Genomic DNA, 23,381 nt, shown 5'->3' on the forward strand with positions numbered 1-23,381 from the left:
GAGCGAATGCATGAAAAGGCAAATAGTTCTTCCTCTCTGTGAGCAGTGCCATTTTGGTTTTTGGCTACTGTACCTTATTCAATCCCAAAATTGAAAACAAGCCTTAAAGGAAAATCTGGTGCTGGGCCAAAGTATCACAGAGGTAAGTTGAGGTGGAATGAAAACTTTGCCTACCAAAGTTTTGGGTTCTTGATTCAAGCTAAGACACTAAGACAGTGTTTCCCAAACTTGGGCCTTCAGCTGTTTTTGGACTACAACTCCCATCATCCCTAGCTAGCAGGACCAGTAGTCAGGGATGATGGGAATTGTAGTCCAAAAACAGCTGGAGTGAAGGGTTTCCCAAACCTGGGTCTAACACGTAAGATTTTGGGTGGGTTGAGGTTCTGGTTAGTTCTTACCTTAATATGTAAGGTATTTTTGACTGAGGAAAAAGCCTCGACTGACAGGAACAGGCTTCCTTCCTTCCTGTAATAGGGAATGGTGCTACAGCGTGTCTTTTTCTCCAGTAAAAAGAAGGAAAAGCAAAAACAAGCCCTAGGCCACCTCATATTAAGGCGGGGTAGCCAATGTAGTGCTCTGTAGATGTTCTGGACCATAACTCCCATCAGCCCCAGTCAGCATGGCTAGTGGTCAAGAATGCTGGGAGTTGTAGTGAAAACAGACTGTTGCCTACCCCTGTATTAAGGTAAGAATGAAGAATACCCACACTCTGCAAAAAAAGGCCCTAGAATTTCATCCCCTCAAAAAGTCACCAAATACAGTGGTGTCTCGCAAGACGAAATTAATCCGTTCCGCGAGTCACTTCGTCTTGCGGTTTTTTCGTCTTGCGAAGCACGGCTATTAGCGGCTTAGTGGCTATTAGCGGCTTAGCGGCTATTAATGGCTTAGCGGCTATTAACGGCTTAGCGGCTTAGCGGCTATTAATGGCTTAGCAGCTTAGCGGCTTTAAGATAAAGGAAACAAACTTGCAAGACGTTTCGTCTTGCGAAGCAAGCCCATAGGGAAATTCGTCTTGCGGAACGACTCAAAAAACGGAAAACCCTTTCGTCTAGCAAGTTTTTCGTCTTGCGAGGCATTCGTCTTGCGGGGCACCACTGTATTTTCCCCACTTTCAGTGGAGGTTGAATGGTCCTGCAAAAATATGGAGGGTTATTCAGTCCGGGTTTGGTATGATTAATCAAAAACTTCATGGAAGCAAATCTCTCTGAAATCAATACAGATGCTATAGTCCCTAGTTTTAATTTGCTTTTGACGTTGACTTAATTAGTTTCAGTCTTGCTTTGCTGGTAAAACAAGTCCTTGTTGTGAATGACTGCTAGTTGAAAGTAGCTTATGTGGTCTTAGGGTAATGACTGTATCTCAGTGATACATGCTAAAATAAAATTAAACATGGCAATATCCACATAAGTTTGTGTCAAGCACTCAACCTCTTCACTGGTAGCAGGCTGGGTCCAAAGATGTTCCCTTGCGTACTTTGACACATTTCTATCAATAAACTTGTAGATCATAAGAGGTTCTTCATGTGCACCCATTCATATCGCTGAAGTTCATTAGCAGCGCAAGTATTTCTCAGAACCTTAGTGTTCAGTCTAACTAGTTTTTCAAATTTTTATTCAAGGACATCACTGGTGTTGAAGGATTGCATCAAGTTATGAAAAGGGAGAGTAGCTTCAAAAGTTCACATTTTTTTAATTCACTCCTAAAATGTTTTTGAGCAACAACATGTACACAATTGATAAACTAGTTTTTGTTGTTAAAGGTGAACTACACACTCAGAGCAACCCACTATAGAAGTGGTACAAAGGCCATAAAGTGTGTTTTGTATATTAAATTGCCTTTGAAACTCTATTGTTGTGTTTTGTGTTTTTCTGCACAAGTGCTATAGAGTTTGCATCTTAAAATGGAAAATACTTGTTTTGTCCTAGTTTGGTAGCTTAAAAGCACTTTGCACTAAAGAAGCTTAGAATACAATTTTGTATGTTCGCTGCACTTTTCAATAATATAACAACAACTTCAGGGTGTTGTTGGTGATCTCTTTTGCATGCCACTAGATTACATTAGATTAAATGCATCTTTCAGGATTGTAGACATAGCCTTGATCTTCAGATCCTTGCATCCACCAAACAGATATTCTTGTGCTATCGGTGTTCACAGTTGTGATCAATCATTGGATTGGGCTTTATCCTAGAAGGATAACTGTCAAACCTTACCTGATAGGCGCCAAGTCTGGACCCAGTCTGGTACTGATCACAGTACACACAACCACATATGCTGTGTATGTTTGTTGCTGCTGTTTTATTCCAGAGCACTGCTTAGAATGGAGGATTATCTGCACACATAGGCCTGCTTCTGGATTCGCGACGTATAAAGTTCGCATTTTTACACACCCATCTGAGTCCTCCTTTTTTATCCTTTGTGATAATGTGGTTTACATTTGTGCTGCTTTTGTTTCAAACGGTTGATGTTCATTTGCTGTGTCTTGTTTTCCTTGTTCAGATTGTTATAGCAGAAGTCCAAGGCTTGAAGTCGCTTGCTCCCAACCGCATTGTTTACTGCACGATGGAAGTGGAGGGAGGAGAGAAACTCCAGACAGATCAAGCCGAAGCGTCAAGACCACAGTAAGTGTTGCGCCGGGATGGTTATTCACAAGATATGTGTGTTCCACATGGTGGGGAAACTGTGCCCCAAAGTAGGCGCCATCTTTTTTGAAAGAGGCAAAATAGAAGCTTCTTTGGTTTTATTGACGTTTTATGGGGGCAAGCAACCCGCTACTTTAATAGTAAAGCGTGTTCTCCGTCATGGAGAGCACGTGTTGCGGTGGGGACTGGCAAGACACCTCACTGTTGCTGGGCAAAAAGAGTTTGGCCATCTTTAAGCAGGGGCTGGCTGTTACTGGGGAGATTTATATGTTGCCATTTATTGATTGACATCTCTAGTCTATAAATGCCCTGCACGCAGCGTTGAGCTTCCTCTTTTCGCTGTGCACATCAAATCACCCACCCTCCCTCCCTATATTTAGGGTTGTTCGCATAACCTTGCTATGCCTGTCCTGGGGTTGTCTGCTTTGGGGGCAGGGGCCCGGTAGGAATTTTGTCCATTTGGCTGATTGGCTGGGGCCATTTGGTTTTTGCCTACTGCGTAGCAAATCGTCACAACTTGTAAGGTTGCGGTTAGGCATTGGTTTGGGAATTGGTTGGTGGATTGGTATGGATTTGGCTGTGCCTGCCCCTCCAAAATGCTGCTGCTGCAAGGGTTTTCCATTAAAGGAAACCATGGGCTTGCCATGCTTTTGTCCAAACCCCTGGCAAGGGGCTAGGGCCACGCAAGAGCCCCTGGGAGCATTCTGGGGAGAGGTGAGGCATGGTTCCCAGTCCTTTCTCTCTCCCTGGGTGACTCACCCTTTCTGACTTTGGGGGGGGGGGTGCGAATGTCACAGCTGTCCCCGTGTGGGGTCAGTTAGTGCTACCAATGCCTAAGCAACCACTCACATTGCTGTAATTTTAATAAAGTTGTGGCCAAAATTATGCCAAAAACCTTAAACAAAAATCAAGCATCATTGTGTTTCATTTGGGGTGTCTTGGGGACCTTGACTACATTCAAACGTATATCACTAGCTTGGGAAGGGCACAGCGGTAGAGCATCTGGATTCCCATGCCCAGTCCCTGACATCTCTAGGTAGGAATCAGGAGTGTCCTCTTTTTATAACCCTGGAGAGCTGCTATGAGCCAGTACTGAGAGAATACTGAGCTACATGGACCATCAGCCCAACTCTGTGTAAGGCAGCTTCCTATGTTCTCCCTTGCCATCCTGTCTGAATGCTGAAATGTTTCAGAAGTTGTTCTCGGGGTACCACCACCAGAGACAAAGTGAATGGCAAAAGGGACAGGGGGAACTTGTGTATTGTACAGTTAATCAGTGCATATATTTCCATGTTTTCCACTGACCAGAGATGCTTCAGTTATCCCTCCATTACCTTTAGTTTGGAATCTTACCTTAAGAGAATTCAGACCAGAGTCAAGTTTTATACCCTGATAAATATTCTTGTCCATTAGAGGATAACATGCCAAAACTTTTCTTAAGATTTGATAACCAAGGCACTATTTGGTTACAAGGAAGAATAGGTTTGCATTTTAATAATATGTTTGCACTCAGTGCATTAAAGTATGCGTGAACCGTGCAACTGATGTTTCTCCAGTCTAAAAACCCCCTCTAATATATATGTTTTTCTAAACACAAGATGCGTCTTTTCTAGGTTAGCAGGAGGGTGAACTGGGGAGGTTCATATGCAACCAGTTTATAATTAACGCACCATAATCAGTCCTGACAAAGCCTACTTATCCACTGAACATCTTCTAATTGTACGATCCACTTATTCCAGGTAATATTTGGAGAGTACAATCAGCAAAAGGACTTGATGATGCCACCTATCATTTGAAGTAGAAAAGCTGGCGTACGGGTAGATAATGAAGTGTTTATTTGGTTGGTGTGATTGACCTCTGGGTTGCGCAGTTTTCTTCAGAGGCCTCTCTCAGCTGTTAAAATGTCACCCAGGGTCTTTTGCAAATGTGTTTTAAGAAAGACCGATGAAAGTTTTTCCTGCTCCCAAATTGGCCCTGTAAAACAATTGGAAAATTGTAGTCAACGAGCTCCCCAGACGACAGCTACAAAACAGACACTTGTTCAAAACAAACACAAAAACCCATTAGGAAGTATTGTAAGCGCATAGATAGGATTATGGACCACTCATTTATGAAAGAATAGTACAAATGAAGATATCAAGAGGATCGGAAAAAATAAGAGGGGGAAAACAGAAAAGAAAGAGAAAAAACAAAAGAAATAGAGATAAAAGAACAGTACTTCCACAACCCTTTCTGTCAACTGTTAATACGGCCATTGTTTATATTATTTAATATAAACCCACCAATAAATGTTTCTGGCTGTAATTAAAATTTCAGGTTTTGTTGCTACTCTGCTAAGTGGTATTTTTTTCCCTTCTAGGTCCAACCTTCCGCTTTCGTCACTCAAAAAGTTCAAAATGGCTTCTCATCAATTAATTTAACATATTTCCAGATTGTATTACTCCTGATCTTGTGACAAGCTTCTCTCTCCCCTCCTCCTTTTTTATTTATCTTCCTTTAAAAAAAGAGTTTCACCAAATCTGAGTAATATAGCCCATATTTCATTGCCTGTTAAGTCATATGTCCCCATCCTGAATTTCTGTGTCTCCTACGTTTTAGATGTCTGCTAGCACTTCAGCTTGTCCTTCTTTATCAGAGTATTCTCTACTCTTACTGAAGGAGGTCTTGCTCAGCTGCTCTCAGAGGTCCTTAGAAGCAAAGATTCCAAAGATTGAACTTGGAATCTTCTGCATGTGGTGCTCATAAGCTCTTCCGTTGAGTGGGAGGCCCCTTGTTTTATGCAGGTTATCCATGCTTCTGTGATTACTTTCCGTTTAGTGGCAACTGAAGTGTCAAGTCAGGGACAGGTACATCACATTTGCCTCTGTTAATATAACTGGAGAGCAGCATTCGGGAAAATAGTACAGGAACAGCTGAATGTTGAAATGTTCAAAATGGCTTCAGAAAGCTAATATAAATTATAACCTTTTTCAACACAATGGCCGCATTCCCTTGGGGGCAGACTAATGGTGGACAGAAGCAAAATTAGGCAGATAAATAAATGTGAATTTTAGCTTTCTACGGGTGGCACTGTGGGTTAAACCACAGAGCCTAGGACTTGCCAATCAGAAGGTTGGTGGTTCAAATCCCCGCGATGGGCTGAGCTCCCATTGCTCGGTCCCTGCTCCTGCCAACCTAGCAGTTCGAAAGCACATCAAAGTGCAAGTAGATAAATAGGTACTACTCCGGCGGGAAGGAAACGGCGTTTCTGTGCACTGCTCTGGTTCGCCAGAAGCAGCTTAGTCATGCTGGCCACATGACCTGGAAGCTGTATGCCGGCTCCATCGGCCAATAAAGCGAGATGCGCACCGCAACCCCAGAGTCGGTCACGACTGGACCTAATGGTCAGGGGTCCCTTTACCTTTACCTTTACATTAGGCTAGTTTTTACACCCAGTGCCAGCAGGCACCAAGATGCCCTCAGTTGCACCCATAGCTAGGGGGTCACAGACTGCACATTTGTTTGTTTGTTATGTGTGTGAGAGAGAATGTGTGTATCTAGCCCTGCTAGAAAGAAAGTTACAAAGCAAAATGTGCAGGTAACCTTCTAAGTACCCTTTCTGTATGAAGCGCTAATCTGGCTGCTCCAATCTGTCAGTGTTTTTAGTTGGTGAGTAGGGTGATGTATCGATACATTAGTTGGTGATGTATCAATACATTGCCCCCAATCGGTTTGAAGTCCACATTGTGATAACGGTTTCATAATATTTGACAGGGTGATATATTGTGAATCACAATGTTTGTGTGTGTGCTATGTAAAAAAATTGTGATATGGGGAAAACCATGAAGCTTATCATTTCTCTCGTGATTCCTGCCCCATTGCTCTGTACTATAAAATAATAGTTGTAACAGTATTAAAGGTAAGCTATGTAAGTAAGTTAATATTAAAGGTAAGGAAAAGTATATTGGTGTTAGAACCCTAAGTAGTAGCAGTTGCCAGGACATTACCCTGTTTGCCCCTGCATAAAAGGTAAAGGGACCCCTGACCATTAGGTCCAGTTGTGACGGACTCTGGGGTTGTGGCGCTCATCTCGCTTTATTGGCTGAGGGAGCCAGCGTACAGCTTCCGGGTCATGTGGCCAGCATGACTAAGCCGCTTCTGGCGAACCAGAGCAGTGCACGGAAACGACATTTACCTTCCCGCTGGAGTGGTACCTATTTATCTACTTGCAGTTTGATGTGCTTTCAAACTGCTAGGTTCGCAGGAGCAGGGACCGAGAAACAGGAGCTCACCCCGTTGCGGGGATTCGAACCGCCGACCTTCTGATCAGCAAGTCCTAGGCTCTGTGGTTTAACCCACAGCTCCACCCGCGTCCCATTTGCCCCTACATAATTACATCCTTATTTTAGACATTATGATATTTTGTTGTATCACAATGTTTAGCTGATGATATATCATGATATTGAAAACCAGATATCGCCCAGCCATATTGGTGAGCGAAGTCAGAGAGCTGTGATCGATCAGCAATTCCTATTACCAGCTATCCAAAGAACTTGCTTGAGTCCTAAAGAGCTGTTGTTTCCTCCTCCACTTTTGTGCATTTCCCCTGCTTGTCTTATTTTCTAGTCCTTGGAATCTCCGTGGTTTGTTCTTCCTTCCCCCCTAGCAACCAGCATGCATCTTTCCCGCAGTATGCTCATCTGAGATCAGGTAGTCCCTAGAAATTACTTTCTGCAAATACTACGACACAGTAAGTGTGGGTGGATGTTAAAGAATCCCTTCTCCCTGCAAAATGAAAATATGAAAAGTCTGCAACGAAGCGTAGGCAAGTCCTGTTATGCAGGAGCTAAAAACCAGATACGCATTTAGAATCTATGGTACTGTATAGTTAACTTACATTGCAATGGTATGTATGTCTACTCAGAAGTAATTATCTCCATGTTTAATGAGGCTTAGCACAGGTAACTGGGCAGAGGATGGCAAACTAGATTTTGGTTTAGGGTTGGCATTGGGGGAAAACAGTTTTCTTCTTCCTTTAAGCATTGTATGGCAGGCAGAAATTCAATAGATTAAGCCTTTTCTAGCATGGAAATACAATTATGAAAAAGCTTTGCCAAGATTGTACAGCTATTTTGTTTTATGCCACCATAAATTTCTATGCTTTTGTGATATATGTTTAAAAGTCACTCCCTAAGCAGCACACAAGAAGCAAGGCAAAGAGTTTGAAGGCACACAGAGTCAAGGGAGGAGAATAGTTGATACAGCCAAAACACAAGAATCAGATTGCAAAATACCGTATTTTTTGCTCTACAAGACTCACTTTTTCCTCGTAAAAAGTAAGGGGAAATGTGTGTGCGTCTTATGGAGTGAATGCAGGCTGCGCAGCTATCCCAGAAGCCAGAACAGCAAAGGAGATTGCTGCTTTCACTGCGCAGCGATCCCTCTTGGTGTTCTGGCTTCTGAGATTCAGAATATTTTTTTTCTTGTTTTCCTCCTCCAAAAACTAGGTGTGTCTTGTGGTCTGGTGCGTCTTATAGAGTGAAAAATACGGTACCTAGAACAAGTCCAAGTGAACTGGTGAACAGAAATAAAAGGAGCCCATTTTTAGGCCACGTTTTCTTCAAAACATGGCCTGAAATTTCTTCTTCCACATTTTCATTCACCCAAGAGTGCTAATGACTGCAGCCATGTTCAGCCTATCACTGAAGAACGTTTGGCCAAGGAACTACACATGAATGTCCCATCTGGTAGAGAGCAGAGAGAGAGATAAATGAGGGGGGAGAACAAGAGAATGATGACAGGAGGAGAGAAGGTGGAGGGAGCCAACCGAGGGTGACGGAGCAAAAGAGGTGGGTGATAAATGATAGAGCTGGAGTAGGGAAGTGACTCGCTGATCACAACGCTTCTCATAATCTGGAGTGCACTGCAGTTTCTCCATGGGCGACATTGTCCACCACTGCCATGAGCAGCCATGTTGTTTGAGCCATCAGACCAAGCCAGCATGACCAATGGACAGGGATTATGGAGTTGTATTCCCAACAGAAACTGGCTATCCACAGCTTCCCCATCTTTGCTTCTGACAGTAGGGGCAGGCAGGAAGTAGCCAAATGCTTTATTTGAACCCAGAGCAAGCAGTGTGACCAGTTGTTTCTCTTCAGGTAAACTGGGCTTTAATAAGAGCGTAGAGCCCATATAAACATTGAATTGATTGATTGGTTATATTTCTATGCCGTTTTTCATTCAAATGAATCCCAAAGCGGCTTACAAGCAATAACTCACAATATCATGACAGAACATAATAGAGCTTTTGGCATAAATCATATAGAATAATTAAAACAGGACAGCTGCATGTTCCTGCATTGCAGGGGTTTGGACTAGATTATAATAATAATATTGTAATAATTTATTATTTCTATCCTGCCCAGTTGGCTGGGTTTCCCCAGCCACTCTGGGCGGCTTCCAACAAAAGATTAAAAATACATTAAAACATCAGTTATTAAAAACTTCCCTGAACAGGGCTGCCTTCAGATGTCTTCTAAATGTCATATGGTTATTTATTTATTTGACATCTGATGGAAGGGTGTTCTACAGGGCAGGCGCCACTACCAAGAAGGCCCTCTGCCTGGTTCCCTGTAACTTCGCTTCTCTCAGTGAGGGAACTGCCAGAAGGCCCTCGGCGCTGGACCTCAGATCATCCCTTCCAACTCTTTGATTCTGTCAGGGAAACAATTACGATCTGTAAAACAAAACAGCTGAAAAATAAGCTGAACATCACCATTAAAGCAATAGTCACATTATACGATTAACAAATCAAGACAACATTTATAATCTATAAAGCAGTATTAACAAAATAAAAGCCAAAAGATAGATTAAACACTGTTAAGTTCATATACACAATCTCCACACCAGAGGTGCCCTTTTCTCCAGAGGATCGAGGGGGCCCGTGTACAATGTCATGCGATAACAATAACAACAACAACAACAACAACAACAACAACAACAACAACAACAACAACATTTTTTTATTTATACCCCGCCCATCTAGCTGAGTTTCCCCAGCCACTCTGGGTGGCTCCCAGTCGATTGTTAAAAACAATACAGCATTAAATATTAAAAACTTCCCTAAACAGGGCTGCCTTCAGATGTCTTTTAAAGATAAGATAGCTGCTTATTTCCTTCACATCTGCCACCACCGAGAAGGCCCTCTGTCTGGTTCTGCAATGTCCTGAATGTCACGCCTGGTGCCCTCTGAACATTGAGGGGGACTTCCCCCCTCAAAAGTTCAGGGGGAGCCACCATGCCTCAGCCTCCAGGAGCCAGCCCCCTTGCTCCACACACCCATGACTCTCAATCTTTCACTCTATTCAACTCACTAAAATGCACATATACATAATGCCCATGGTTGCAACTCCATTCTGAACGTTCCATGGGCTGGAGATGGGGCAAGGCAGGTGGAAATACAGTGGTGCCTCGCAAGACGAAAAGAATCCGTTCCGCGAGTCTCTTCGTCTTGCGGTTTTTTCGTCTTGCGAAGCAAGCCCATTAGCGGCTTAGCGGATTAGCGCTATTGGCGGCTTAGCGGGCTTAGTGGATCAGCTGGTTAGCGGCTTAGCGGATCAGCTGTTAAGCGGCTTAGCGGCTTAGTGGATCAGCTGTTAAGCGGCTTAGCGGATCAGCTGATAAGCGGCTTAGCGATCAGCTGTTTAGCGGCTTAGCGGATCAGCTGTTAAGCGGCTTAGCGACTTAGCGGATCAGCAGATCAGCTGATAAGCAGCTTAGTGGCTTGGGGAAAAGGGGGGGAAGGGAAAAAAAACCTGCAGGAACTCACAAGACATTTTCGTCTTGCGAAGCAAGCCCATAGGAAATTCGTTTTGCGAAGCACCTCCAAAACGGAAAACCCTTTCGTCTAGCAGGTTTTCCGTCTTGCGAGGCATTCGTCTTGTGGGGCACCACTGTAGCCTCCTAGTTGCCAAATGAAGGTGTTTCAGTGTCATTTTGACCATGATGTAAATGGGACGTGGGTGGCGCTGTGGGTTAAACCACAGAGCCTAGGACTTGCTGATCAGAAAGTTCGGCGGTTCGAATCCCCGTGACGGGGTGAGCTCCCGTTGTTCAGTCCCAGCTCCTGCCAACCTAGCAGTTCGAAAGCACGTCAAAGTGCAACTAGATAAATAGGTACCACTCTGGCGGGAAGGTAAACGGTGTTTCTGTGCGCTGCTCTGGTTCGCCAGAAGCGGCTTAGTCATGCTGGCCACATGACCTGGAAACTGTACACCGGCTCCCTCGGCCAATAAAGCGAGATGAGTTCCACAACCCCAGAGTCTGCCACGACTGGACCTAATGGTCAGGGGTCCCTTTCCCTTTCCCTTAATCTGGAGCATAAGAAGAGGCATCAGCGATGTGCTGATAAGCTCCAAGTGTTAGAAGATAATGTTCACTGTTGTCCCGATCAGTCTGCATGCCAAGCATGAGATCAACATACAAAGTAAAGCGTTGCCAGCTGCTTTACTTGCCATTTCCAGTGCAAAGGGATTTTTTATCACAAACGTTAGAAATTAGATCCTCTTCACGTTAAGAACATTTGCTGCATTTCTCTAATGGTTATTCCCTGCTGGGAGTCTGATGGATGACACATGAGTAGGGAAGCAATCCAATTAATCAATTAAAATGTCTTAAATCGTCGAAATTAGTCTGTTACTCCATCAATTTAAATTTGCAAACTGGTAAAAACTCTGCTTCTGAAGCAAGAAATGTGTGTGTTCTAGGTAATGCACCTGTGTCCTAGGAGGGAAGGTCTCCTTTGGTGATGCCTCCTTTGTGAGGGGAATGGTCAGTTCCTCTTAAGATGATGCTTGTCATCTGCAATTTTTAGAAGTACTTGTATTAAAGCTTCATATATATCTCAGAGAGGTTGTCTTTTTAAGTCAGTGTTTAAAAACAGATGGGTGGGGTACAAATAATAAAATTATTATTATTATTATTATTATTATTATTATTATTATTATTATTATTATTGAATCTGTCAAATTCAGGTTCTCTCTGTTTCTTCTGTTTGCCCTATTTCCCCATCAATTTGCAATATTTACTTTACAGATTGGTGTTCATTTCTGCTACAATAGGTGATTCCTTGCTAGATGTACCTGTGGCCACCATTTTCACTGATATGTGTGCTTCTGTACACCTTTGGGCTGGAAAACTACATCACAAAATTCAGAGAAATGTGAATTTTAAAAGTAGTTGTGTTTCAGTTTGCATATTGGTTCAGGAATTCTTTATTTAAAAGTGAACTGAATTAGTTTCTCCCCTTGTTGTCAGCCAACTTAAATGTTTGTTGCTATTTGTGGAACATTTGTATTCTTTTTTCCTCTTCTGTTAGCAGTTTTCTACTTCTTTATGCTTTCGAAAGGACACCAACACAGACAGTGACCTTTTCCACAAAGCCTCACTTTAAAAAAATACTTTCGTTGAATCTTAGTTGTCTAAAGCAGTTACTGTTTCTCTCTTTTGCTTACATGCTACCAGGTTTCCCTGTTGCTTGAACAGCCAACCCCTTAGCATTTTCCTCTTGGCAGTTCTTGAAATTGTTAACCATGGAGTAATGTCCATGGGATTTCTTGACCATTTAAATTTTTATTGCTGTAAATGTTTAATAACAAAATGTTCAGACAGAAGCTCTTTACAGCTGCTGTAAAAGAGAGGGAATTTGAGTTCCTCCCACTTGGTTATACCAGACTATGTCTTTCTTGTGTGCGTTGACCCACCACAGAGATACCCCAACACCTGTGTGTTCTTTTTTCTATTTCTTCTTTTCCCATTTTTTAGTTTTGCCTGCAGAAGGCTTCCTATAGTGTATACCCCCATTCTACCCTGCTGCCATCCCTCTTTGACATCTTTCAGTGGCCATCTCTATTCAAAAGAGAGATTCTCAGTCTTAATCTTTCATAACATCTTCATCAACATCTTCAATGAAAGAGTTGCGCTTTGTGTTGTTCCTTTTACAATAACAATTTTCAGCTTGCCGGGCTTTGTTCTCTCTACATGTTGTTTTCGTTACAAAAATACGCATTTCTGATTGCCGTTGCTAACCAAATCCCAAAGTATTGAATCTTATTTAACATTGATCTTGATAGTTTGATTATTTTTTTAATAGTCTCTGCGAAATTGAGTTACCTTTGTGGACACAATACTTGCAGATGTCACTAAAATAAAATTACCCACTACAGCAAACATTGCAGCTGTTACATTTGTGTCATTTTCAAGAGTGTAAGTAAATAATACTTGAAACAGTACATTATTTTTGTATGTGTTGCTTACATGGACATATGTGCCTCAGGATTCCTGCAAATGTAAGGACAGAGGAGATTTTAATGGAAACTCACAAGTAATAAATCTTCATGTTGAAATTTAATTAATCTGGATGCAGCTTGCTTGTACGTATTACTGATCTGAGTTCCATTTTGACATGAGTTTTAAAAGAATGTTTCTTTATTACCCTGCATTGGACTGAAAGATTCTGTGTAAATTGGATTAAATAATTTATCTGGAACATCTATCAGCATTGCTAAGCTGTTGAAAATGAGAATTAGTTGTACATTGCAGAGACGAGGGAATAACTTTTGGATGCATTGCATTAAAAGCAACTCCTTCAGAAGATCTGCAGCAGAAAGATGAGGAGGGAAGGAAAGGAGGAGACTTTGGCAGGTTCTGCCAGTTCCTTCCCTGTTGTGGTAGGTAGGCAGAATTCAATACAGAAAATTTGAGAATAATTAGTTCACATTTTGGTTCTGACATATTATTATAGCTTTCCAGAAGCCTTGGACAATAAGAACTTGATTAAAAATAAATAAATAAATAAAATGGTAAGGTTGAAGGGGAGTGGGGAGTGTGGCATAACTGCACTCTGTATCTGTAAAAATGTTAAATAAAACAATTGGGATCTCTAGGTAAAGGTAAAGCGACCCCTGACCGTTAGGTCCAGTCATGGACGACTCTGGGGCTGCGGCGCTCATCTCGCTTTACTGGCCGAGGGAGCCGGCGTACAGCTTCCAGGTCATGTGGCCAACATGACTAAGCCGCTTCTGGAGAACCAAAACAGCGCATGGAAACACCGTTTACCTTCCCACCGGAGTGGTACCTATTTATCTACTTGCACTTTGACATGCTTTCGAACTGCTAGGTTGGCAATTATTTAGAAGTGTTGCGCAAGTGTTGCGCCCACATTCAGATCTTTTCAGCCGCATAGCTCACTGCGTAACTTTGGCCCTGTCCCTGTGCCTTTGGGATTAGTCAGAATGACACGACCCTATCTACATCCCACATACTTTGCCATGTGCTCCTGCTTCTGCTGTGTATTAGCAAAATGCCTGTCACCACATTATGATGAGTAGGGAGGATGTACTGAGGGATGAGTTGCATCTCTCGGGGAATCCTGGATGTGTTCAGTGTGTGTGTGCTCTGTACCCAGACACATCAATTCCCCCCCAAAATGGGATTCTTCCCAATGTCAGGTGTGGAGGGCAGCACAAAAGCAGTAGATAATATTTTACAGAGTACTTCAGTGCTGAAAGCACTCTACATACATCATACCTATGTGTGATGCTTTGCTAGTCATTCCTTGGGGAGGAAAGTAGCAAGTCACGTGGAACAAACGAAATGCGTACATTTGAAGACCCTGCTAGAGCGGGATCTTAAACCTTCTCAGCTCAACATACTTCTTTTTGCACACATCCATGCTGGATTCCCTTTCTTGGTTCTGCTATAGCAACTGGAAATCGACTGTTTACACAAACACGTGCCCTTCCAAAATATCAGGATGAGTGAAAAGAAGCAGAAATTGGTTCCAGTGATCCTTTAGGTCCCTGCAACCCAGCAGGGCATCTAGACATCAGGGGTGGGGATTGATTTTCACTATGACTACATCACTGGATTGCTTCCTTGAGCTATGAGAAGACCTCTTGCTTGCTTCGTGGGCAGCCGCCTTGGCACTGCATTCTGGTGGTGGATGCATTCGGACACACGACTCTCTACCCTTCATCCAAGCAAGCAAGAAGTCATCACAGTTCAAGGACACAATCCAGGCAGGCAGAGTTACTAGAGGAAGTTGCAGAGCAGAACCAGTGCAGGGTGTGGCCAGTAGACAGTCCTGAGGGCTAGATAAAGAAGCCTGGAGGGGTGCCAGAGACCAGGCGGAGTAGTACTGCTCTGATGAGGAATAGTGGGAGCCTCCCCTTTCCCCCTGCTCCTGACCAGAATCCTGAAGCTGCCCAGGAGCAGTGGAGCAGTATAGATTTGGAACAGTGGTTTGCAGAGGGGCATAGTTCTGGAGACAAAAGTTAGGAAGAACTGAGGGGGGTTAACAGCAAACTGAAGAAGAACAGGAAGAGAGAAAGCTAACAGACTCTCTCACACACTGGAAAGTGTCCAGCCAATCAGTCCAAGGTCATGTAGAGCAGATAAGGTGGCTACACAAAAAGCACAGTGGTTGCGAGATCAGGTTGCAAGGCATGGAAGTGATTAGAGGGGAAGTGGGTGGAAACCTAGTTGGGAACACCTTCATTCCGAGAATGGCTGCTTTGTTCTTTTGCTGTGATCATTAAAGACTCTTTAAATGGCAATCAACTCTCTTTGCTTTGTCCTGCTTATCTACGGCCAAAGCGGGGGAAGAAAAAAGCACACCAAGAACTCAGGCCAATGTAAGTTTCAATAGTGGGAGTGGTCCGTACTCACAAATCAATAGTCAATAGTAACAAAAACTAATCCATTCAAAAGTATGTATTATGATAAGGATTACAAACTCAAATAGAGATTACAAACTCTAATAGAGATTACAAACTCAAACTCAAAAACATATGTATAACATAATAATTTGTTACAAAGATTTTCTCTTTTTCACTCGACAATAATGTTGATCCTTATAATTTAACAGCGTGCAGATGGAGACTCAGTTTCAATCATAGAGCAGAAGTCAGAAGTGAATTATGGATTAGAAACCAGGATAGGGCCCTGTTTCGATGTATTCATCTTCATCAGCTGGAAGTATCAAATATTACATGAAAATACATTTAAATTCTAAATTATCATAAATTATAAAACAGTCATAAATTACAAAACAGTATTATATACCATTGGGGGGAAGAAGCCGAGTCTCCGAAGCCTGAAAAGGGGCCACGTTTGCCCCCCTCCAGACCTGAGTTTCCCCTCCCCTGATGTATATAATTTTGTGTATTTTGCACTCTTGCAGACATTAGTATTTCATTGGTAAACAAAGGCACAAAGATTGATTCATTTTGTGAAGGTAGATGCCTGCTCAGTTTGCATGTGTGTATTCTGTTGGGATTGTGTGGGCTCACTTTCCGTTCTCCCCCTCTTCCCTTTTTCATTTTTGAGATGCAATTCCAAGACTTGATTGTAATGACTTTCCCCATTTCCTCCAAAAATTTCCCACTCCCTTCCATTAACTTGCTAAAGGTGCTGTATTTTTGAGACGCAAAGCTGACGTCTGGGTTGTTTTCCCCCTCACTGCCACTAACATGTCAGGACTATATAAGTATTAAATCTGTGGTGACTGACATGCCATAATTGCTCCATCCCAGAGTAAGAGATTGCAGCATTTTGTCTCCAAGGCACCTGTTCCCTGCAACAGAAATCAATTCACCGTACGATAGCTCACAGATGGCTAGGTGCTCGGGGGTTGGGGGCGGGGTGAATCAAAACGCATAAATTTAAAACACGTACAAATGTTTTCCACAACTTTTGCAGATTAAATCTACAAATAAGGATGTCATACTACATTAATGTTCTAAGACAGGCTAAAGTCTATGTTACTGAGGGCTGCTCTGTTCTTCAGGAAATGGTTGACAAGCCAGAAATGTAGTTTGTCACATGATTTTGGCTCTGCCAGGACTGGTCAGGCTCCATATTATAATTGGAGCTCTCTAATAAGGAAGGCCCAGGTTATGCAGCATACAGACATCTACATTTGGAATTTTTGCTGTGATTTGAGGCATTAAAAACAGGGAGGGGGAGAGATGTTCCACCTTTCCCCCAGGCCTTCACATTGCTGCACAACACATGTAACTTCTGCCACCCCATATATTTCCTATGTCTCCCAGTGATGTGTAGTTAAAACAGACATGCAACATGTCTTCCAAGCCGTCATTTACCTCTCCCCAACCTCTCTTTCACACACAGCAGCCACTGAAGTGGTTTGGAGGGCAGGAAGTATGTGGTCACATGTGTCAATGTAATGTCACACATCCGGCTAGATATTATGCGGAGATCTGGGGGAATGGGATGTAGACTCAAGTCAGCCATGTGGCCACAACTCTGTATCATGCTACGCACCTTTACATCTCAAGGGTGCAAAAGATAAAGTATCCTCCATACCCCCTATCTGTGAAGCATTCATTCTGAGTTGCTTGTACAAGTCTTGCAGAGCTTAGCTGGTACCTGGTCTTGTTTCAGCAACCAATCTGATTTTTTTGTAGGGAACAGTGAGCGTTCATTCCAATTTGCTTGTAAGGTGTTTAGATGTCTTACCATTAATCATTTGTTCATTCCTTATTTCCAATGCATTTCCCCACCACTTTCCTAACTGCAAAAAGGAGGAAAAAAAACTATTTTAAAGTGGATTTGTTGCACAAGGACAGCAGAGCCTTTTAGTTCATTTTAATTGCACAAACCAAAATTTACAGTGTGCACTTGAATACCTCCTGCCAAACAGTGACAGGCTGGAGATGCCCTTAGGCAATCTGCAATTGTAATTTCTCTCTCCCTCCCTCTCTCTCTCTCTGAAATGAATACTTAATCATTTTTTAAAATGGATTCCTTTTATACATGAAATGACTTCCTGAAGTGTATCATCTTACTAGTGTTTCTTTGAATTGTTTCTATCTTCATTTCTTTCCTACATAATAACATTCGCTTCCTTGTTTCCAAGTGCACTTACTGTCTAAATTTGCATGATAAAAGCCTTGAAAATTATTAATTGGCTTTAGTGATGTGATGCCCCCTAGGGTCCTTTGGAGAATACTTAGCCTAGCATCTCGGAGGAGTCACTTAGGTAAGCTGAATTAGATACCCCGTTGCTCAGCTCCAGGGAGGAGCATTAACTGAGTTGAAGGAATGGGTTTCACAAACCCAAATCTGACTGTGCAGGCAGTTTGAAACGGGCACCAAAATCCCTATTTTTCCTTAGCTAAAATCCATTAACTTGAGCTCTGAGTCAATGTATAAACAAAAATCCGGCTGTATAAACAAGTGCTCAGAGCCCTCTCCTTTATCAGTTTGTGACGGCAAGGATGACCTTGGCTGTTTCAGTGGAGTAGGGATGATATGTCTTGGTCTTATCTTACGTCCTGACGCACAGACCTAATCCGGGAACAGCGCCAGAGTGTGTTCTTGGAGTTGGTGACCTCTTGCTCCAAGATAAGAGTAGGAACAGGAATACCCTTTTATGGTCAGAAGTACAAGAAGGAATACCCTTTTATGGTCAGAAGTACAGGAAGGAATACCCTTTTATGGTTAAGAATACCGGAGCAGGAACATATGTGATGTCAACCTGCGTGTATAGGCTGACGTGGTTGGATTCCTGGGGAAGGAGGGAGAGGGTGCCTGGAGGATATATATGCTGCATGAAATTTCTCATTTCTTTGGACTTGCTGTGGACACACCACGAAGGTGCCTTTCTGCTGTTCCGGAGAGCAGAAATAAAGAACTCTTTCTCTGAACCAACCCGCGGTGTCATTTGACTTCCTTCCTCCTGTCTGGGAGCAACGCAGACCCAATCGGTGAACTCCAATAAGGCTACAGACATCTCACACTTGTTGCACACTGAAGGTCCCAGATTTCCATCCCTGGAAAAGGACAGAAAGTGCTCCTGTCTGAAATCCTGGAAAGTTGTTGCCAATATTGACTGTTATCATCTAACTCAGGATGATAAAGGCAACCCCTGGCACTGTATTATGCGGAGCAGGCTCTAACAGGGCTCCCATGTTCCAGCGCTTGCCAGCTGCAAAATCCCATGGATGAAGTTCACCAAGTGGTAGAGCTACTGCTTTGCACACACAACATCCCAGGTTCAAACCCCAGCATCTTCAGGTAGCCTTGGGAATGTGCCCTGTCTGAAATCTGCAGACAATGCCAAGCCAAGCTAGATGGACCCAACAGTCTGAAGGCGGTTTGTACTAGAAAGCAGGCTTTAATTGTTGCAGCTTCAGCCCTCTTGAATTTGATACCAATTGGAATTACACGAGCACCTAGCATCTTCATATTCTTCCTTCTTCTTTTGCAATCACTCGTAGCTGAGTAAGATAGTATTCCCTAAACACGGTCTCAACAGTGAGTCCGTAAGTGACTGTGGAGGCCAATTCTGGGTCCACACATCCTTCCACAGTGGGGACACAGGTTTCCGGGTGGGAGTTGATCACAGTGAAGGTTTGCCAAGTGTGTCTTCCTCTTAGCACGTTTCTCCCTTTCGTCCTGTGTTCGAGTGTCTTCAAAGCCCATGACACCTTTGGTAAAGGCTGTTTTCCACTTGGAGCCTTCGTAGACAAGTGTTTCCCAGTTGTCAGTGTTTATACTACTTTTTTTTTTTAGAATTGCCTTGAGAGAGTCTTTAAACCTCTTTTGTTGACCCACCAGCATTACACTTTCCATTTTTAAGTTCAGAATAGAGCAGTAGTCAAGAACAAACTATCTTGATATTCAGATAGCCACTGAAGTCGTGTTTTTTGAAGAAGGCTTTACCTGAAGTGTGACCCATTCATTTTACTGAATTGAATTGTAGAAATTGTTTTACTGCTTTTTGTTTACTGAGCCTGCATCTTTTGCTTTTTTAACTTATTGCACACCACTTTCGTAGCTTTGAGCTGTGAAGGGGTTTATAAATCTGCAAAACAAATAAATTTTTAACTAACCCAAACCTGCCTTGGGAGCCCTGTGAGTAGCCAAAAGATATAAGATGAATATTTTAAGTAAATAGGTTTTCAAAGCATAGAGGTAGAGTCAAGGATATAAGTAGAAAATATTTCTTCTGGCATCTAATGCTTGCCTAGCTTCATAAAATAAACACTTAGCCTATCTCTGACAGAGTTGCAGTGGATTAGTTGTAAGAGGTAACAGTTGTGTCAGAAATTAAATGGCCCTTTTCTGCCCTCCTGGCAGAAGACACGGAACATTGCTTCTGATAACTCCAAAACATTAAAACCCTAACCAAAAATTGCATGTTTATATAAAGTTCGCTGTGAAATTGGCACAATTGCATAACTAATGGAGGGGGAGAGAATCCAGTTGTTATAGCAGCACACACTTTTGCTTCCTTTAGGAAGGTACTGTAAGTTTGTGGTCTTGGTAACAGAAAGGTCAGATTCAGACTAGGACATGATAAGTAACTTTTACAGTTGACATATTGCACCATTAACAACAGTTGACATATTGCCTCCCATGACAGCGGAATTGCAAGGCAGAAGCTCTGTGCTGAAGGCAGACACAAACTTCGATTTGTGAGGACTAAGGGTCAGACTGAAGGTGATAATATTGACTATATTGTCAATTGCACGAAAGTCCCATTTATTTATTTTTTACAATATGATGTTTGCAATCCAGTTTTGCTGTCTTTTGACAGGTTTGTTTTATGCCCAGGAATTCTGAAGCTTGTAGTATTGCTGCCTGTTGCATGGTGCATTAGTCAGTAATCTTTATTTCATTCGAGACTTCTTGTAGGATGTCCAGAGAAAAGAAGCTTTTGGGCGATTAATAACTGCACTGAGTAAATAAAAAATATTTCTAAATCAGAATCTGGAAAAAGATGCAGTCTCAGGAGTAACCCTATAGTTTAATATGGATGACTTTTCCATTGTGGTCAAAAATCAAGACAATTGGGTCTATCGGCAGGAAGTTTTGGCATGGGGAATCTACCATGTGAGAATTCTGATTAATGGGCCACTCCTCCCCAACCAGACCCTCGTGACAACTGGTGTCCCTTGTTGCACAGATAGAGTCCTGTTACCATGTGGCTTTTGCAATTGACTGGGTCTTCTGTGTAAGCCTCGGCCCAGTATACCTGAGGGAGCGTCTCCATCCCCATCGTTCAGCCCAGACACTGAGGTCCAGCTCTGAGGGCCTTCTGGCGGTTCCCTCACTACGAGAAGTGAGGTTACAGGGAACCAGACAGAGGGCCTTCTTGGTAGTGGCACCCACCCTGTGGAATGCCCTCCCATCAGATGTCAAGGAAATAAACAACTATGTGACTTTTAGAAGACATCTGAAGGCAGCCCTGTTTAGAGATGTTTATAATGTTTGATGTTTTATTGCTCTTTTGTTGTTATTATTAATATTCTGTTGGGAGGCACCCAAATTGGCGGGGGAAACCCAGCAAGATGGGCAGGGTATGTTGTTGTTGTTGTTGTTGTCCTGCCATAGCAGCTACAGGCAGTGGCGTAGGGAGGGGTGGCATAGGGGGTGGGTCGCCCCAGGTGCCACTCTGGGAGGGGTGACAAGATGGCCCCTGCCTCCCCCCAGCTGTAGAGTGGTCAAGGGCACCCGCAGTCCATATGGGCGCTGCTCGCGCGGCGCCCATATGGGCTGCCACGCGTGCATAGTCCGTATGGGATGCCGCTCGTGCAGCAGCCTGTACAGTCACCATGCAAGCGGCAGTCCATACAGACGCTGTGCATGTGTGGCATTCTGTACGGAGTGTGCACGCGCAGGATGCCACACATGCGCAGTCCGTACAGGCTGTGCTGCCCCGGGTGCCGGAGAGGGTTCCTCCGCCACTGGCTACAGGCACTGCATTAACTCTTCTGCTCCCATGTTGTACGCTACCATTGAAGATGTGTTTTATAATAGGTTGGGTGTCATCAAAGAGTCCTTCAGGCATCTCTGTGCCTTACGTTTGCATGTAATGTGGACACATCCACAGTGTGTCGTGTCATGATGGGTGGGGGGGAGGGGTGCCAACTTGGCCAGGGACATTGTGGGAATAATTTTATTATTATTATTTATTGAACTCTAAAGGTTCTCCAAGTGACTTAATAAATGTATTACACCACTGGGATAGCTCAGTTGGTAGAGTTTGGGACTCTTAATTTCAGGGTTGTGGCTTCGAGCCCCATTTCGGGCAAAAGATGTCTGCAGTTCAGGGGGTTCAATTAGACCCCTGTGGTCTCTTCCAGATCTACCATTCTATGATTCTGTGACATGTTATAAGATGTTAATGTTCTGTACAACATGTAGCCCCTACAAAAAGCCCACCATAACAGCAGTACAAAACTCCCGCAGCCCACTAACAATAAAACAAAACAATGCTCAGCAGTTTTAAGAACAGAAATTAGCACCCTAGCCCAGAAGTCCCTCACCACGTCAACCCATACATTTTGATTGTTTCTTTGATCTCCCCATCTACCACCCCAAAAAGTCCGGCCTCCAGGCCAGCTGCTGCCTATCAGTTGGGGGGGGGGGGTTCCTCCAGGGATGATCTGGCAAGCTGTTTTCTCCTTGCAGGGAGATCAACAGCAAATGCAGATAATTTGATTCTTCAACTCCTGTGCTGTGGAATCCGCTGTGTGCACATAGGATCATTAATGCATTATGCCACTATTAGCCCACATGTACTGTTTGCCAGGATCCTGAGTTAAGAACACACTTGGGTTGCACTAGACAATTGTATAAGAAGCTTGAAAAGCAAGTTCAGTGCCATACCGTTAATCTTAACCACCTTCGGTTTATTTTAATGGGACAAATACAAACTTACCCAAACATAAATTTGTAGAAGTCCATCTGCTTCGTGCTACAAACTCCCCGAATATAGTTAATCTTTCATTATGCCATCTGCCACATTGGATGATTTTTAATTACAGAACCAATATAGGAGAATTGCGAAAGCTCTTCCGTCTTGGGAACTTGAGTTTTCAGATGAAGGTAGCAACTCTGTAGGGAAGTAGAAATGCTGTGCTTGCTTACAGGGGCCTCGAGAGATTGCCGCCGCCACAACGCTTGCTTTTTAATGCATTTGGAATTTGAATATTGTCATTTATTTTGTTGCAGATGGGGAACTCAAGGGGATTTCACCACCACACATCCACGGCCTGTCGTCAAAGTGAAACTTTTCACAGAATGTACCGGGGTTCTGGCACTGGAAGATAAGGAGCTAGGAAGGGTAAGCACTCACATAATTTTCAAGAGTTTAAGATGCTTATAAAGGGCATGATGACTGGAGGCTTTTGGGGAGCTGAACATCCTGAATGTTGATCAGTTTTCAACCATGGTGCTCAAGTGAAACTACCCTTTATTTGCAACCTTGGTGATACATACGCTTTAAGTATTCTATGTTTGCAATTTGACTTTCTGTTACCATACAAGGGTAAGAAGCTAAAGACAGACCTTTCAATGGGTAAAAGACAACCTGGTGTTAATTACTGATTTTAAGCTTCCATTGTTGTTTAATGCTGACTATTGGAAGCCTTTTACTTTGGTGAGGGTTTGAGACACAAAGATAAAGTTATTACCTCAAGCTTACGCCGCATCCGAGACAATCTCTATGCAGCAACCAGTGTGTGGGCTTTAATCCAGTCTCTGTTCTGAAGTGTCTGGGTAGTTTGTGATGCCATATTCAAAGCGAAACAAAACTCCACCAATATCACAAAAGTTGGTAGAATAAGATGTCTCGAATATCATTGTATCTAGTAAATTGAACGGAATCTGTTCCGGAAGTCCGTTTGACTTCCAAAATGTTCGGAAACCAAGGTGCGGCTTCTGATTGGCAGC

The 23,381-nt window shown here is 43.1% G+C and overlaps 1 protein-coding gene across 12 annotated transcripts in view; it reads left to right on the forward strand.

Moving 5' to 3' along the window:
* Positions 1-23,381, forward strand: part of CADPS2 (calcium dependent secretion activator 2) — a 346,118-nt gene that overhangs the window by 146,053 nt on the left and 176,684 nt on the right. For all 12 annotated transcript variants that reach the window (XM_077935837.1, XM_077935838.1, XM_077935841.1 and 9 more), the window contains exons 6-7: positions 2,497-2,618; positions 22,662-22,773. In XM_077935837.1, coding sequence (XP_077791963.1) covers positions 2,497-2,618; positions 22,662-22,773 — 234 coding nt within the window. The remainder of the gene's footprint in view (positions 1-2,496; positions 2,619-22,661; positions 22,774-23,381) is intronic.

The sequence above is a fragment of the Podarcis muralis genome, chromosome 10 (assembly GCF_964188315.1).
Source record: "Podarcis muralis chromosome 10, rPodMur119.hap1.1, whole genome shotgun sequence".
Lineage (NCBI taxonomy): Eukaryota > Metazoa > Chordata > Lepidosauria > Squamata > Lacertidae > Podarcis > Podarcis muralis.